Genomic DNA, 18,045 nt, shown 5'->3' with positions numbered 1-18,045 from the left:
GAGATTTTTGGAACAAAATTGACTCAAAGTTTAGAGTCCACTCTTGAACACATTCATGTCAATACATTGTAGTCAGATTACCAAATAGGTGTATGACAGTATGATTGTGGTGCATGTACTCCCCATTAAAAAGGTTAATTTGTTACTTCACAGATATAACAGTATTCCCCGTGGGACTTTTTTTTCTGATACTGTAACTTGGTATCCCACTTAAAAACATTTGTGGTGGGAGTTTCCTTAAAAAGGGAGAAAGGAACTATATTTCGCTCTCTCCAATTTTCATGCTGAATCAGTTTTTTTATATACTTTAAAAAAAATAAAGGTAGAGCTAAATTTTTGCTCTGCTACACAAATGCAACCCCACTGCAGACTGTACTATTTTAAATTAGATGAGTACCTTTTCACTAATTTCTATTTATCTAATTAACCAGCCCAGGCATCTTTTTAATCTCCATGTCCCTCTAACACAGGAGTGGGTGATAATTTTTGACAGAGGGCCACTCCAAGATTTCGGAAAGTGGTTGAGGGCCGCACTCTTCCATGATATTAATGGAGATGCAGGGTCTGAAATGGAGGTTGGGTGCAGAAGGAACTTTGGAGTAAGTGACTGGGGTACAGGAGGGAGACTGGAGTCTGGGAGGGAGTTGGGATGAAGCTGGTGGCTGTGACCTGTGTGAAAACAGGCTCTTTTCTGGCCAGGCCTCGTGCGCATAGCCTTCCTAGCCCAAGTTTACCTTCCCCTCAAACCAAAAATCCTGCACTATGTGACTTAAAATCAGTAAAAACCAGGAGTAAGACAGCAGGCAGGTAAGGGTCATACAAAATTCGTGCCACTCAAGGGCCATCTCACCCCCTCTCCTTCCCCCTCAGCCTGTCACTAGGCTGACTGAATCTGTCAAGCCTATCACAACTAGGCGTGGGAAAGCTCTTGCTCTCTCTATAAAACAGCTACCCCTCCTGCATGCAGTTGAGGGTTCCCGAAAACTTGGAAGGCAGAACACGAGCCAGGTTCTGAGGGCTGATCACCCGAGGACCTCCTCCCGCTCACCGAATCTACCGAATCTTTTGCAGAGCGTGACGAATAACGAATATGCTGTTGTCTCTGTTGTCTCTTGTATGTCTGATAAATGTGAGTATTGCTGTGTAAAGTTAGTTAAAGGTTTGATAAATAATAGTGTTAAGAGTAAGTTAGTTAGAAATTGTTAAATAGTATAGTTAGGAGTTTAGATAGATGTCAGATCTTATAAGTAAAATTAATGTAAATATAACTGATAAAAATCCCTGGGGTGTTGCTGATAATTATTGGGACTTGGAAAAACCTCAAGATATTTTGCTCTATTGTATTGCAGTTTGTTTGTTGTTACTGTTAATAGCTATCTGGCGCCCACGCATGTAAAAAGCTGATAAATAAAAAGTTATAGTTAAAAGCATTTTAATAAGAGTTAAAAAATATTCAATACAAGGCTGCCTGTTTCTGCACCTCTCTGGGGCTGGCCACATTCTCGAACCTTCCATTTTACTTTCCACATGGCGTCACGAACAGGATGTGGTTCATGTCCCTGGAGATGTGGAAAAGGCACCCAGTCTATGGAAGACTTGTGTCAGCACATTGTCTTCCACCAACCTGAATCAAATCAACACCCCCCAAATTTAGTTCAAAAGCTTAATTTAACTATTGGAACTGGTTCAGAAGCAAAAACCTGGCAGGTCCAAGTAACCACTGAGGGTTTGGGATGTTTGCTACTTGGAACCCCCCATCTGTCCTTCTACCCTGTAAATGAAAGTGAAGGATCGGAGTTAATAAAAACTGGGGGCAATGAAAATAACCCCATCCCGCCTGAAAATATTTTGAGCTCCATTGAAAAAATACTAAAGAAAGTAGGGCACCCTTCAAAACTCACTGACTTTAGACCAAAACCCCCTCATGGTACAGCTGGGCATAGTATCTTAGTCCATACCCTAGATGAATTGCTGGAAAATAAAAAACAAAAAAAGATAGGTTCTGATAATTACCCACCAGAAAAGGTAATTGGGACTCTCTGGCATGCTTTAAAACAAACTTTGGACAGACTGGGAAGCGCTGAGGCGGCGCTGCGGACTGCAGCCGTAGTGTCAGCCTCAGACCCGCCAAAACAGCCTGAGGCGGCGCTGCAGGCTTCAGCCATAGTGTCAGCCTCAGACCCACAAAACCCTGCTGAGGCGTCAGTGTATAAGGCGACCGTTATGTTAGCCTCAAGCTCATTAGAGAACCCAGAACACCGAGATTATCAGAGTGACTTATCATTCCAAGGAAAACAATTCCCCCGCCATATCAGTGGGAGGTTGTAACAGAGGCAGATGGCGCAGTACCTTCCGCGCCACCCCCAACGGACCCTCCATTTTTAGAAGGCTTACCCATTTCCGTTGTTAAGACAACTTTTGATGCTGTGACTGGGCGGACTAATAGACAGACAGTATTCTGCTCACGCAATAAGACAGAGTTAAAGGAGCTACTTGCTGATACTGAGAGAAAACCTAACGAACCCCCCGTAGCATGGTTAGGGAGAGTGGTGATAGAAAATGGGTCAGAATGGCTTGACAAGGATGAATGTATGTTCTTGTCTAGGTCACCTAATTGGGCAAAGGGTACAGGTAACTCATCTCTAGTGTCTACCAATACAGTATACCCACTCTCCGTACCTGACTTCTGCAGTCTTCTGCTAGAGGGAAGCCTTACAGCCTTAAGCCTACCCCCAGGCAGTATAAAAACAAAACAGCAACTGATGCATGCTTGTGTGGGCCTTAGCCTTTTAACCTGGGATCCCATTACGTATCCCTTGGGTCTCACTCAAGCTCAAACACAGCAACCCAATCCGGTCCAGTTTCTTGCAGACCCTAGTCGAGTTCCAATAGGAGCAATGGCTATTGACTCAGCTGTTGAGGCTACAGGGAGTAAAGATCCAGGGCTGCTTATGTGGCTACGGACCACAGAAGGCAGGCCCGTTACTGCCCTTTATCAAGTAATGGATAATGTAGATTTAAAAGAAAAAGCACATGAAAATCTCCCAGTAGAAAATCTTAAAAAGCCAAAAAGAAACCTGCCACCAGATCGGACAAGATATGAAAGAGCATTGTTTGGGTTTTTACTAGGACAGGGATTAACAAAAGAAAAAATCCGTAGCTTTAATAAGGAACAGCAGGAAACCATAGCACAAACCTTCGGATGGAAACAATGGGGAAAAAGTGAAAATGACAGTTCCCAGCCAAAAAACCAGTAAAGGCCGAATGCCATCCGGCCGACACTGATACAGATACCTGACCATACAAAACCTTACTTGTAAAGGAATCAAAGAAACCCATACGCTTTTTATTAGACACGGGGGCACAAATCTCTATTATTACAAAAGACGTCCCCCATACCAAGTTAGGGTCAAAAGTTTGGGTCCAAGGCTTACACCAAGCCCAGCAATCTGAATTGGTGTTAGTTACTGTCCACCACCATGAACATAATTATAAAATAAAAGCCCTGCTTTGAAATAAAAACTTACTAGGAATGCCCAATTTAAAACAGCTGAATCTTAAGGCCACAGTGTTATCAGCACTACCAATCCAAACCACCCAAACTGTACATCAACCCACACTTGCCAAATCAGGTACTTGGTCATGTAAATCTATTCCAACCTCACCTGAAGGAAGACCGAGTATCCAAGCCTTATTAGATAGGCTGTTAATTGAAGGAAAAATTGACTATGCTTCTCCAGATCCATATTTATCACCAGGATGGGGAATTAAAAAGCCAAAATCTACCCCAGAACACCCGTCCTACTGATTAGTAATTGATTACAGGAAAGCAAATGACTTCATTACCCCCATACCATTTGTTGCCCCAAAAACCCTGCCAGAGATCGAAGCCATATTGAAAAATAAACGATGGCAGTGGGGCTGCACGCTAGACTTAACAGACATGTTTTATCAAGTACAGGCAGTCCCCGGGTTATGTACAAGATAGGGACTGTAGGTTTGTTCTTAAGTTGAATCTGTTTGTAAGTCGGAACTGGCGTCCAGATTCAGCCGCTGCTGAAACTGACCGCCAGTTCTGACTTACATACAGAATCAACTTAAGAACCCCAAGCGTCCCCAAGTCAGCTGCTGCTGAAACTGATCAGCAGCTGATTCCAGAAGCCCAGGGCAGAGTAACTCTGCCTCGGGCTTCCTGTAGTCAGCGCTGGTCAGTTTCAGCAGCAGCTGACTTGGGGACGCCTGGGGCAGAGCAGCTGGGGTGCTGCTGGGTTGCTCCGGTAGCGCAGCTCCTCGGTACTACTGGACCAACCCAGCAGCACCCCATCTCCTTTGCCCCAGGCGTCCTGATTCAGCCACTGCTGAAACTGACCAGCAGCGGCTGAATCAGGACGCCTGGGGCAGAGCAGCTGGGGTGCTGCCGGGTTGGTCCAGTAGCGCCCAGGGCGGCGCTGCGGGACCAACCGGCAGCGCCCCAGCTGCTCTGCCACAGGCGTCTGGAGAAAAGCCTAGTCTGCTGGGGGAGGGAGGGCGTACTAGCTGCGCCCCCCCCCACCCCAGCAGACCAGGAAGACGCGGGCGGCGGACTGAGACGCACCGTGGTCCCGCCGCCTGGGTCCTCTGCGGCTTTGCTCCCAGTCTCCCTGGTCTCCCAGCAGACCAGGGAGACGGGGAGCAAAGCCTCTGAGGACGCCAGCAGCGGGACAGCTGCGGGGCATCTGGGCTGTCCCGCTGCCGGCTTCCCCCGAGGCTTTGCAAAGCTGCGAAGGGGCTCGGGCAGCAGGGCAGCCCAGGCGTGCCTGGGCTGCTCCGCTGCCTGAGCCCCTCTGCGGCTTTGCTCCGCGTCTTCCTGGTCTGCAGACCAGGGAGACGTGGAGAAAGCCCCGGAGTACACGGGTGGCAGGACCGTGAGGTCCCGCAGTCCGTGTCCTCCGGGGCGAGCCCCGTTCGTAACTGCGGATCCGACTTAAGTCGGATCCGCGTAAGTCGGGGACTGCCTGTACCAATATCTGATAGTAAGGGATTACTCAATTTTACCTTTGGTGGCCAGCTTTATAAGTGGTTGGTCTGCCCTCAGGGATATCGCAACTCACCAGCAGTGTGCACCCAAGCTTTAATGAACACCCTTAAAAAATGCACACTGCCATCTGTAAGATCCTGTTGTATGTAGATGACATATGCATTATTGGGGAAGATAGAAGTGGAGTAGAATGTGCCACTATACAGGTAATGAATACCCTAGAAGAAGACGGTTGGGTCATTAATAAAAGCAAAAGCTGCCTAAAACCCAGCACAACCTTTTCATTTCTCGGCCTAAAAATAACCCCCAACCAGGCCATTATTGAAAGCCCAGACATTACAGATCTTGAGAAATGGGTCACAAAAACACCCACCTTAAAAAAGGAAGTCCAAAGCATTTTAGGGATTTTAAACTATCAACGACGGTTGTTTCCTCCAGAGGCCGCACACGCTTTAGCTGTAATTCAAAAAACCATAAGAGGGAAGCGAACAACAGTAACCTGGGGAAACCTGCAGCATACTGCGTTAAAACAGTTAATAAGCTACATTAAAACCCCCCGACCACTATCCCGTTTTAATCCAACTTTAGATGTCAAGGTAAAACTCAACTGGTCCCCCACACACCTCACAATAGAAGTCTTTCAGGAGGACCAATTAGTATACCAAGCCTTAAAATCACTTCAGGGACCTGAAAAGAATTATGGACTGTATGGCACCCTATTATTAGCATTACAGTTTGCTGCAATATGGGGGAAAAATCACTGTGGAATCTTAGAAGCCCCACAAGTGGACAGCCTTAAGTGGCTTACCACAACACCCCCTCCATGTTTTAACGGAACACAGTCCATGTGGGAAAAACTCCTTATTACAGCTACCACCGTATGGTTCCAGTGGGATAAAAAAACATTACCAGCACCTGAACACACTTATCAAAAGAAGCCTACATTCATAGAATCAAAACTAGAACCCTGGATTTTTACAGATGACAGTACCAAACTGGGCCACAAGGCAGGCTACTATTGTACAAAATGTGAGCAGTTAGTAATAATAAACCTGCCCCCTGATACTGGAGCCCAAAAAGCCGAAGCCATCGCAGCTAGTGAAGGCATCTTGCATGTAGTTGCCAGTCATCCCAAAAGCGTAACACCCATTTTGGGAACTGACTCCATGTATAATATTAAAATCCTAATAGGGACCGGAATGCCTTCAAAGCACCCCGAAATTTGGGAACCCACCATATCTAAAGCAGCCGCACATATAAAGACATGGTTTGTTACCTATTGTCAAGCCCACAAACCCGATACTCATTGGGCATACACGTGGCTAGATCAATGCCTCCAATGTGAGAACCCCAAAACATGGGAGGCACCTACACCAATAAAGTCAGCAGAAGTAGATGAGAATATAATACAGTTAGTGACTAGCCCAGTAGTCCCAGCGAATACATCAGCTTTAGCTCAATGGCTACATGCTGAATGGGGACATTGGGGTCCACAAACCAATTATAATGAGTGTAAGCGTTATGCCTTAAGTAAAAAGCCCGAGATTTCTCAAAAAACATGGCAACAAGTAAGTCACAACTGTTTATGTTGTCATCAATATAAAGCCATGAACCGGGCTACACATAATCTAGAAACCTTTCAGGCGGAATACCTTAAACCAGGTCTGACATGGCAGTTTGATCTCCTCGGTCCCCTCCCGGGGGCAAAACAATACCCCAAAGCACTTGTAGTGGTCGATCTTGGTACACGACAGTTGTGGTGCTTACCTATGAGGCGAACCGATGCCTCCGCAGTTGGGTTAGCAATTATTAAATGTATAAGCCATTGAGGAATACCACACGAAATCCAAACCGATGGAGGCCCATCATTTAATGCAAAGCAGCTAGAACAACTATTTGCAAAATTCAACATCTGTAACCATATTCATTTAAAATACCACCCTGAAAGTAACGGAGTCGTAGAAAGAAAAATTAGTACTTTAAAGCAAGGACTCCGATTAGCCAATACAAGTCCAGACTTTAAAGGATGGCATCGAGTCCTAGATGAAGTTGTGTTGTGTATTAATCGATCTTTTTCCAGATGGCCTGATATCCAACCGGTCACACCACCTCAGTGGACTCCAAAATACCACCCGAGTGACAAGGTGTGGGTCACGGAGCCCAATGCCAGTGGTACAAAAGACCCCATATCAACTGTAATCAAGCAGGTTGGCCAGTACCCCAACACCTATTGGGTCCAAAACCAAGACAATGGAAATCTAGTTTTAGTTCATCATAATTGGTTAAGTAAACGATCCTAACCGCGACCGAGTCATGATCTGTTTTCTTTTTTAGGGCACAGAAGAACATTCCTTCCTTGAAGATTGGTTACGCGCCTATGCAGTCCAAGGAAACGTTATGGAATGCTTAGCATGCACCTTACCTGTAACCTCTGTACTTACCCCTCCATTCTTGATTCAACCAATATTCCTTAATTTTACAACCCATTCCAATTATGAGAATTGGAGCAGTGATTCATACCCCATTCACCGAGCCCCAACTTTAACAAGTTTGGAACTAACCCCTTTTCCTGAAACTAACAAAACGAATTGTCCCCGGTTCCCATGTTTTGAGTTTTTAGGGGTCCCTACCCACAACCAGTCACATCCTGTAGGCTCCCTTATTTTAGTAGGGAATCAAAGTGATTGTTACCTTACCATTACTACTACTGGCGTCCTTAATAGTACAGGCCACAGTATAACTTCTCAGTTAATTAATAGCAACCTCTTAGGCTTAAATCTAACCCAATTATTTGTTAACCTTCAATCAAGTGGAAGGCCCTCTGAAGTTAGTCTGTATCCCCTATCCCTTGCAAAAGCTTTATTTAGTGCCCAACACTATCTAGCTGGTTCCCACCAACCAGTATGGGGAACACCCTCTGAAGCAGTTTCTAAATGGAATGTAACTTCCTTTTTTAATAACAAATATTTGAAGCCTGGACATTTTTGGTTGTGTGGCAATCAAGCCCATTCCCATCTACCTGTTAATTCGTGTGGACGTTGTACCTTTGGATATGTGACTATCGAAGGAGGAGGACTTTTTACCCTTCACAACCATGAACTCCAACCCCGCTTTACGCGTCAAAAACGTATATTAGGGAGCATTTGGGAGTCATTAAAGACTTGGTTTGGAAAGGCTGCACTTGCTGTGGCCACCTTTAATCCTCTTGGACATTTAATGCTTCGTGAACAGTTAAGTTTACAAGGCCAAGCGATTGAGTGCCTCGGCAACAGCACAGCAAAGGGACTCTTATTGTTGTCGGACAAGCTTGAAGAGATCCGGACATATGTCATGCAGAACCGTCTAGCTCTAGATTATTTACTAGCAAAAGAGGGCGGGTTCTGTAAGTGGCTCGATGATCAGCCCCAAGCAAAAGAACTTTTTAACGGAAAATGTTGTATGGTAATCACTTCCATACACCAAAATATAACTGAAGTAATTTCTAATATTGATCAGGTTGTTAGGGAGGTGAGAGAAGGGCGATCATTCTTTGGTCTCACCTGGCTCATAAACTGGTTGGGCTTGGGCCGGTATAAGGATATTATTTTACCCTTCCTTCTTAGTATTTTTTCCTGTCTGGTACTCTTGTGTATCTCATGTGCATGCCTTAAGGCCTGTATCCGGCACACAGTCCATGGTGTCATGGTAGCAGAAGCAATACCTCTTATCAACAGAGAGGATGAGGAGGATACTGTGTAACATTGAGCAGGTTGGTTCGCTCTTGGCCCTGGCCACAGGGGCATGTGAAAACAGGCTCTTTTCTGGCCAGGCCTCATGCACATAGCCTTCCTAGCCCAAGTTTACCTTCCCCTCAAACCAAAAATCCTGCACTATGTGACTTAAAATCAGTAAAAACCAGGAGTAAGACAACAGGCAGCTAAGGGTCATACAAAATTTGTGCCACTCAAGGGCCATCTCACCCCCTCTCCTTCCCCCTCAGCCTGTCACTAGGCAGACTGAATCTGTCAAGCCTATCACAACTAGGCGCGGGAAAGCTCTTGCTCTCTCTATAAAACAGCTACCCCTCCTGCATGCAGTTGAGGGTTCCTGAAAACTTGGAAGGCAGAACACGAGCCAGGTTCTGAGGGCTGATCACCCGAGGACCCCCTCCCGCTCACCGAATCTACTGAATCTTTTGCAGAGCGTGACGAATAACAAATATGCTGTTGTCTCTGTTGTCTCTTGTATGTCTGATAAATGTGAGTATTGCTGTGTAAAGTTAGTTAAAGGTTTGATAAATAATAGTGTTAAGAGTAAGTTAGTTAGAAATTGTTAAATAGTATAGTTAAGCGTTTAGATAGATGTCAGATCTTATAAGTAAAATTAATGTAAATATAACTGATAAAAATCTCTGGGGTGTTGCTGATAATTATTGGGTCTTGGAAAAACCTCAAGGTATTTTCCTCTATTGTATTGCAGTTTGTTTGTTGTTACTGTTGTTAGCTATCTGGCGCCCACGCATGTAAAAAGCTGAAAAATAAAAAGTTATAGTTAAAAGCATTTTAATAAGAGTTAAAAAATATTCAATACAAGGCTGCCTGTTCTGCACCTCTCTGGGGCTGTCCACATTCTTGAACCTTCCATTTTACTTTCCACAACCTGGAGCAGGGGACTGGAGTGCAGGGGTTGGGGATGTCACCTAGGGTAGGAAGGGATTGTGATCTGGGGCAGAAGATTGGGGTGCCAGATCTGGGAGGGAGTACGAGTGTAAGAGGGGGACAGAGGGTTTGGGTATGTTGGGGGGGGGGCAGAGAGTTGGGGCGGGAGGCAGAGAGTTGCGGCAGGCAAAGGTTGGAGTGCCAGAAGCAGGCTGTGGCCAAGCAATTTACTTCTCAGCTGCCAAACTAGCCTGCCTGCCTGCCTGCAGAGCTTAAAATGTTTCCCAGCCAGCCAGCCTGCTTGCCTGGCCATGTGCTTCATGAATACCTGAGACCAGGAGAAGGGGCATGATTCTTCTTAGTTGCTTGTTATTCTTCTTAGCTGCTTGTTTGCAGCTCCAATTGGCCGGTTTCTGCCAGAAACTGGCCAATGAGAATGTGCCGGGACAGGGTGGCTCCTAAAACTTCCCGCCTCCCCTCTATTTTCAACAGAAATGGAGCCCTGCAGCCGCATTTCTGTGCATCACACGGGGCTGTGGGCCAGATCCGGTGGCATGGAGGGCCGAATTTTGCCCAGGCCTGCTCTAATAGAGCAGTGCTTCCTTTCCCTAGGCACAGGAACTGCAACAGTCTTTTAATGGCCTGTGAATGAAGAGACAGTTAATTTTGAGCTCTTCCTTTTTCATCCCTAGAAAGGACTGTCACATTCTGGCTCTCTGCATTTGTTTTGCTCATCACAATCGATGTCTGGACCTTCCAAAATGCTTCAGTCATGCTTTAACACCAAACTAAATGCACACATATACACCTCTCAAGAACTTGTGCTGCCACTGAAGTACTAGATTTTTCCAGAACTGATAGAATGAAAATATTATACTGATGTGGTCAGCCATCAGTGCTGGTCTGTGGGGAAGTTTGTGCACAAAGCCTGTGTGGCAAGGGTAGCAACGCAAAGGACCTTAGTCGAAATACCAAATTCATAAGTAATTACACCCAAGGATGCTGGAGTTTTGCCTATTTATACCAGTGCTAACTGTTTGTGATGGGTTTGATCGTAGAAGGCCCTTTGAGACTATCACTGAGCCCTGCCTACTTGTCTTCTAGGGCTACATCTAGACTGCAGGCTTCTTTCAGAAGAGATCTTCTGAAAAAACTTCTTCCAAACGAGAGTGTCCACACTGCAAACGTGCATTGAAAAAGCCATCTGCTTTTTCGAAAGAGAGTGTCCAGACTGAATGGACGCTCTCTCATATGTGAGCTGGGATTACTGTGGGTGGAACGGCCACCAGGGCACCTGTGCTTTTTCCTCTTTCCTCTTCTGAAAGAACTCCCTCTCCCCCATCCACACACGCCTTTTCCCAAAAGAGCTCTTTGCAAAAAGGCTTCTTCTTCATAGAATGAGGATTACCAATGTCAGAAAAAAACCTGTTCTTTCAGTTCTCTCTCAGAAGAATGCAACTGCAGTGTGGACTTTCCTCAAGTTTTGTCAGAAAAATGGCCATTTTTCCAACAAAAATCTGTAGCGTAAACATACTAGGAAACCCCACCACTCTGTCCTGCTGAGCCCAGCCAAGGACAGAGTTGGGGTAACAGCCTCCCAAAAGAGTAACACAGACCCTGAGATAGGTCAGCTTTGGGAAGGCTCAACTATAGGTTTTTGACAGCACCCCAAGAGGACCAAAATCCCAAATAAATCCATCTTACTCTATATAAAAGTTTTACTTTGAGAAGGTTCATAAGTTTACCCCCTTTGTCAATGAAAATGCACAGTGGTTGCAACCCTGACCCAGGTAAAAATTATTTACACTGAATTGGGTAATAAAAAGTGTATTAAATCCCATTTTTATACTTAAGTGATTGCAAGTGAAAACAGACAGATCAAAGTAAATTAAAGACTAACTGAAGTGTAGGAGCATAAGCTTTCGTGGGCAAAGACCCACTTCGTCAGATGCATGTAGTGGAAATTTCCAGAGGCAGGTATAAATATGCAGGCCAGGATCAGGCTGGAGATGACGAGGTGGATCCAATCAAGGAGGATGAGGCCCACTTCTAGCAGCTGATCTGGAGGTGTGAATTCCAAGAGAGCAGAAGCTGCTTTTGTAGTTAGCGAGCCATTCACAATCCATTGTTTACAGCCAAGCACTGAGGTGCAACCGCATATGCTCCAACCCCTCAGACAGAGACCTACACCTACAAGATCTTCAACAAGCATTCTGTAAACTGCGATACCCACACGAGGAAGTGAAGAGACAGATCGACAGAGCCAGACGTGTACCCAGAAGCCTCCTGCTACGGGACAAGCCCAAGAAAGAAACCAGCAGAACACCACTGGCCATCACCTACAGTCCCCAGCTAAAACCTCTCCAACGCATCATTAGTGATCTACAACCCATCCTGGACAATGATCCCTCGCTTTCACAGGCCTTGGGAGGTAGGCCGGTCCTTGCCCACAGACAACCTGCCAACCTGAAGCATATTCTCACCAGCAACTACACACCGCACCATAATAACTCGAACTCAGGAACCAATCCTTGCAACAAACCTCGGTGCCAACTCTGCCCACATATATACACCAGCAACACCATCACGGACCTAACCAGATCAGCCATACTGTCACTGGTACATTCTCCTGCACATCTACCAATGTAATACATGCCATCATGTGCCAACAATGCCCCACTGCTATATACATTGGCCAAACTGGACAGTCCCTACGTAAAAGAATCCATGGACACAAATCTGATATTAGGAATGGCAACATACAAAAACCTGTAAGGGAACACTTCAATCTTCCTGGACACACAATTGCAGATCTAAAGTAGCCATCCTGCAGCAAAAAAACTTCAGGACCAGACTTCAAAGAGAAACTGCTGAGCTACAGCTTTAAGTTTGACACAATCAACTCTGGATTAAACAAAGACTGTGAATGGCTCGCTAACTACAAAAGCAGCTTCTTCTCTCTTGGAATTCACACCTCCAGATCAGCTGCTAGAAGTGGGCCTCATCCTCCTTGATTGGATCCACCTTGTCATCTCCAGCCTGATCCTGGCCTGCATATTTATACCTGCCTCTGGAAATTTCCACTACATGCATCTGACGAAGTGGGTCTTTGCCCACGAAAGCTTATGCTCCTACACTTCAGTTAGTCTATAAGGTGCCACAGGACTCCTCATCGCTTTTGCAGATTCAAACTAACACGGCTACCCCTCTGATACAAAGTAAATTACTAAGCCAAAATAAACAAAAACATGCCAAATAACCATAATACACTAAAATAAATTGTTTCAAAGAATATTCTTCATCCTTGTCCTTGTTTCAAGTATAATGCTTCAAGACAGAGTTGATTTTTTTCCCTCTGGCCTGGGTCTACAGCTTGTGTGTCTTTAGTATTCTTTGTTTTCACATTTCTTCATATATATCCTCTTAGGGTAGAGAGGCAATTTCAAAAGCCACCTGAGGACAAGAAGTCTGATTCCTTTTCATTCCTAAATAGACTTTCCCCAGAACAGGAATTCTTTGTTTTATGTCCCTTTTCTTATGGAAAAATACCAGATTCAAGATTCCAGCACCAAATGTCATGGTCACATTTTTCTATGACCAACCACAGTTTGGGCATACAGGGAAAACAGACCCATTTACAGATCATTGTCTTCAGCACCAGGCCATTAAGTACCAATATGACTTTTACTAGAAGATTTAGATTAAGAAAACAGGTTTGCACTTTATTTACCTAACTTCACATCCAAGAATGGTATCATTTTACATTTGTCTAAAACATCTTTGAGTTATTTATATTCATAAGCCAATTTTGTGTGACACTGTTTGAGACAAATTCAATCTGACTTCTTCTGCAAGAACTAAATTCACTTAACAATAAAAAGCCCATCCTTCTACAGTGTCAGTTTTCCTGTTATTGTATTCTGCAGGTATGGTTGTCCAGTAAATATTTGTAAATTCTTACTTTGTTAAATCATTATAGCAGCTTTATTTTTCATTTACATACATTTTTAATTAAGCTTGCTGGTAAAGAAGATGACATTTGGAAGTTAGCTATTAGCCATGTTAAATCATTCATGATTAATGAACAAAATAAAATTGCATATTATTAACAGCTAATTTTTCTACAAATAGAGAACACTTTAAGGGTATAAAAGAAAATGTGCAAGGCATTTGAAAATGTCTCTCTTTTGTCTTTTGAATATAAAGAAATAGAAATATAATTTACAGAACCATAACAAAGACTTGTTTATTGTTATTGCTTTCCTATTATCAGCATCTTTTCAATCAACACAGCATTAAAACAGAACATTTCCCCATGAATGTTTTCCAAGAAACAGTGAAATTACAATTTGCTTCCATAACATCTTCACAGTTCTGAATCAGACAAACCTCTAATGCATCACCCAAAGTGAGTGTGGGGGGGGGGGGGGGAAGAAGGTCACCACTACCATCTGTGAATAAAGTATTGAACAATATCTAGCCTTTTGCAAATGAAGATGTTGGTTGCAAATAAAAAAATGAAGATGTTGGCTGGTGTATCTTCTTCCAAAGAACTACGGCAAGCTGAGAAACAGGAGCTGGATGTACCCATAGCTTGCATTGACTACTGATAGAGCAGATGTTCAACATCTGCTTATAGTCCCTAATCCACAGATCAAAACCTTGACTTTAATGGGCTTTAGATCAGACTTACGTTGTGAGATATCATGCTTGGCCAGCCTTCTCTCACAAGCACTGTAGGGAGCACGGTCCCTGTTCCCTGTGTGCTGGGTGGAATGTAAAGAAGCTCTCCATATTCTGCTCCCTACAGTGGGCCAACAGCCTTTTTTAAAAAAGGGAGATCAACTAAGCTTAGGCCCTAGATTTAGGTGTTTTTTAAAAGCCAGCAGGGTAAGATTTAGAAAAGAAAGATCCAACTGTTTAAAATACAGAACCTAATACAAACAATGACAAATCAGTGACCACAAGTGTTGTTTTTGGCAACCACAACAGCATTATTAGTGCATGACAACCCTAACGAAAAGCTGACTGGACACAAATATCAAATTGACTAGTCTGATTTTTAGTCACTAAGATGTTGGGGGGTGGAAAGGGTTATGTGGGGATGGAAGAGGGAATAGGGAAAAAAACAGACTTTTTTTTGCTAAATGTGACTATAAAGTGCAGAACTGAGTGAGGAATATGCATGACAATGCTCTTTTCATGACTGAAGTGTGAATGTCATAGTTAAAGCTCCCTGCAGTTTTAGTGGTATGTCAGTTCAGTATTACCATACTCTGTAAAACCCATGTTAGGAAATCAGGGTCTGTATAACGAGCTATCCCTTTTAGCTACTGTATCCTTAAGGAGAACTCACAACAGGTTGTGAAGCATGGCATTAATATTCATTCACTATTTACAATAGTAACATGAAAGATGTCATTCTTGCTATTCGGAGTTTATAGGGTGAATTTAATGCTATTACCCCCTAAGGAGATCTAGCAGAGTATGTCTAAACTACCACCCTAGTTCGAACTAGGGTGGTTAATGTAGGCAACCGAAGTTGCAAATGAAGCCCAGGATTTGAATTTCCTGGGCTTCATTTGCATCTTGCCGGGCGCCGCCATTTTTAAAGCCCCGCTAGTTCGGACTCCTTGCCCGCGGCTACACGCGGCACGGAGTAGGTAGTTTGGATTAGGCTTCTTATTCCGAACTACTGGTACACCTCATTCCACGAGGAGTAACGGTAGTTCGGAATAGGAAGCCTAATCCGAACTACCTACTCCGTGCCGCGTGTAGCCGCGGGCACGGACTCTGAACTAGCGGGGCTTTAAAAATGGTGGCGCCCGGTAAGATACAAATGAAGCCCGGGAAATTCAAATCCCGGGCTTCATTTGCAACTTCGGTTGCCTACATTAACCACCCTAGTTCGAACTAGGGTGGTAGTGTAGACATACCCGCAGAGGGTAGCTCTGGCCAGGGATTTTTGCCATTGACTTCTGTAGGGCCAGGATTTCATTTAAAGTAGGATGATTTCAAGGACTGATCAGAATTTCTCATCTGAAGATCAGCTCTGGCCCTGGTCATGAGTGACCAAAGCTTCCTGGCCTCTGGTGTCTGTTCATTGGTTAATATAAAACAAGTTGGTATCCTCATCCCATTTCTTATAGGCATATCCATGACACAGGAACCACCATAAGCAGCATTAACCAGTGTCTGACCTGGTAGCCTCAGGAGAGCTACAGAGTGAACTACATTAAATGATGTTTAGATGTAGTCCCCTCCCTGTGCCAGTAGGAGCATGTTGACAGAAGGGAAACTTGAATAGTCGCATCCTATGTCGTACCTGATTTGTGGACAGAAAATGGAATTTGATTTGTCCATCACTTTCTATGTACTTGGTAAGTTAATATATTTTTGCTTTTTTTCCCCCTTGAAAGTTTTTTCTTCAGCAGCATAGCAGAGTGTTGAATTTATCCTAGTGCTGAAAGCCCTTCTAATAGCCATTATGATGAAACCAGTCTACCTTGTTTTCAGTGGTGCCCTAGGATTTAATACACCAATAAATTGTTGAAGTGTTGTTATATCCTATTTGAAAAGCAATTCATTTACTTTTATGGTTAAAACCACAATCATAAAACAGAACACCCTGGGCCATTTTCAGTCCTAGTGTAAGTGGCACTGCTTCATTCACTTCAGGGCATATGACCTAATCTAACTCTCAGTATGGGGGACTCCTCAAATGTCTTCTTAGCAGGGTTGAAGCGTCACTGAAATGTACTTGTATATCTCCATTTCATTCAGATGTGCTATTTTGCTTCTAAGTTCCATTTGTGGCTGATCTAGTGCATTATGTTAAATATTTGCTGAAAAAGGCCACAGGACAAGATCTTTGGATCAGGGACTTTATCTTTTACTAAGCTTTTTGAGCAAAATGCAGTAAAAATAACTGGAAATGTATAAAATTAGTGGATAAAATTGTTGGTTTCAGATTGGGACTTATTTATCATTTCTGAAAATGGAAGTAAGTGAAGAAGTGGGTTGTGCCCACAAAAGCTCATGATACCATCTACATTTGTTGTTAGTCTCTAAGGTGCTGCAGAACTATTCATTTTTTTCCCCAATTATAGACTAACACCTTAGACTAGTAAAGAACATGTTACTGAAATTCACAGACACTAAACTGGAAGAGGCCATAACCACCAGAGAGAACAGAAATAACCCAAAGGGACTTGAGCATTGAAACCAATATTCCCTCTATTTTTTCCATCTATGTGCAGAATAATTTTTATGTGAACCAGGGATAGAAACAAAATATCTAGCTGTGGGTACTGTGCTAATCAGCTGGGTGGCATCTGAATTACTCCTGAGTTACTGCATGAGGGTCTAGCTTATAGGAAACACTGGTTATAATGTTAAGTGCCACAACATTTAACTTTTAGACACCTATGTGGTTAAAAAAATGTGCACAGGAACAACACTAATCTACAAAGCTGAATGAGATACCTAGGATTAAAAATGTGATCCACAAACAACAACTTGCTAGGTAGGGAGCTTCCTAAACTAACCCATGGGAAATGCTGAAGAAAAGGATGCATGCTAAGCCACACCATACACTTCTCCAGCCTCATTCCCAGATAGGCACCTAAGTGCAGGCTGCAAGGAGGCACCTAGCTGCTTATAGCAATTCATGAACAAGGACTCACCAGCTGCAGTCAGCTTAGGTGCTCAAGTTATTTCTTGCAAGAATAAGTTAGGTGCCTTCGACGCTCCACACAAGATGCCTTATATTCTTCATCCCAGTGGCTAGAGCACTTACCTGCAATGTGGGAGACACAAGTTCATTGCCCTTTCTTCTTCCATGTGGAGGGGGGGGGGGGGAGTGAAGAGGTGAAAGACAGCTTTTGAAATGTTAGGTAGATGCTTTTACTAGCCAGCTCTGAGATATTCTGAATTGGAATTCCCTTAGTATCTCCCCTTGAAGCTGTTCCACTGTGAATAAGTCACTGGGGGTATGTCTACACTAGCTCGTTAATTCGAGCTAGATAGGCAAATCAGGCAACCGGAGTTGCAAATGAAGCCCGGGCTTTAAATATCCCGGGCTTTATTTGCATGTTCCAGTCCGGCCGCCATTTTTAAATCCCCCTTAATTTGAACGAACTGCCCACGGCAGTTTAAAGTTAATCCGAACTAAGGACTTCATTTGCAACTCTGGATGCCTGATTTGCCTATCTAGCTCGAATTAACGAGCTAGTGTAGATATACCCTGGGATAGGAGGAGAATGACTAATCCAGGGTTTAGGACACATGCCTGCATTCAGCAGGAGTTCTGTGCCCTAATTGGCTGCTATATGATGCAGCTCCTTGCTTCAGAGCCCCAGCCTTTTCCCAGGCTTGGATTTAACCCTTGGG

General features: G+C 44.0%; 1 protein-coding gene across 1 annotated transcript; it reads left to right on the top strand.

Moving 5' to 3' along the window:
* Positions 1–916: 916 nt before the first annotated feature.
* LOC149525562 (syncytin-B-like) lies at positions 917–8,921 on the top strand. Its single transcript, XM_089776119.1, has 2 exons — positions 917–1,129; positions 7,352–8,921. Exons 1-2 carry the CDS (start codon positions 1,091–1,093, stop codon positions 8,753–8,755), a joined length of 1,443 nt encoding a protein of 480 aa, XP_089632245.1. The 5' UTR covers positions 917–1,090; the 3' UTR covers positions 8,756–8,921.
* The last annotated feature ends 9,124 nt before the right edge of the window (positions 8,922–18,045 follow it).

Source organism: Pelodiscus sinensis, chromosome 1, assembly GCF_052426305.1.
Source record: "Pelodiscus sinensis isolate ZL-2025 chromosome 1, ASM5242630v1, whole genome shotgun sequence".
Lineage (NCBI taxonomy): Eukaryota > Metazoa > Chordata > Testudines > Trionychidae > Pelodiscus > Pelodiscus sinensis.
Note: the sequence above shows the minus strand (reverse complement) of the source record. Positions and strands in the feature narration are given on the sequence as shown.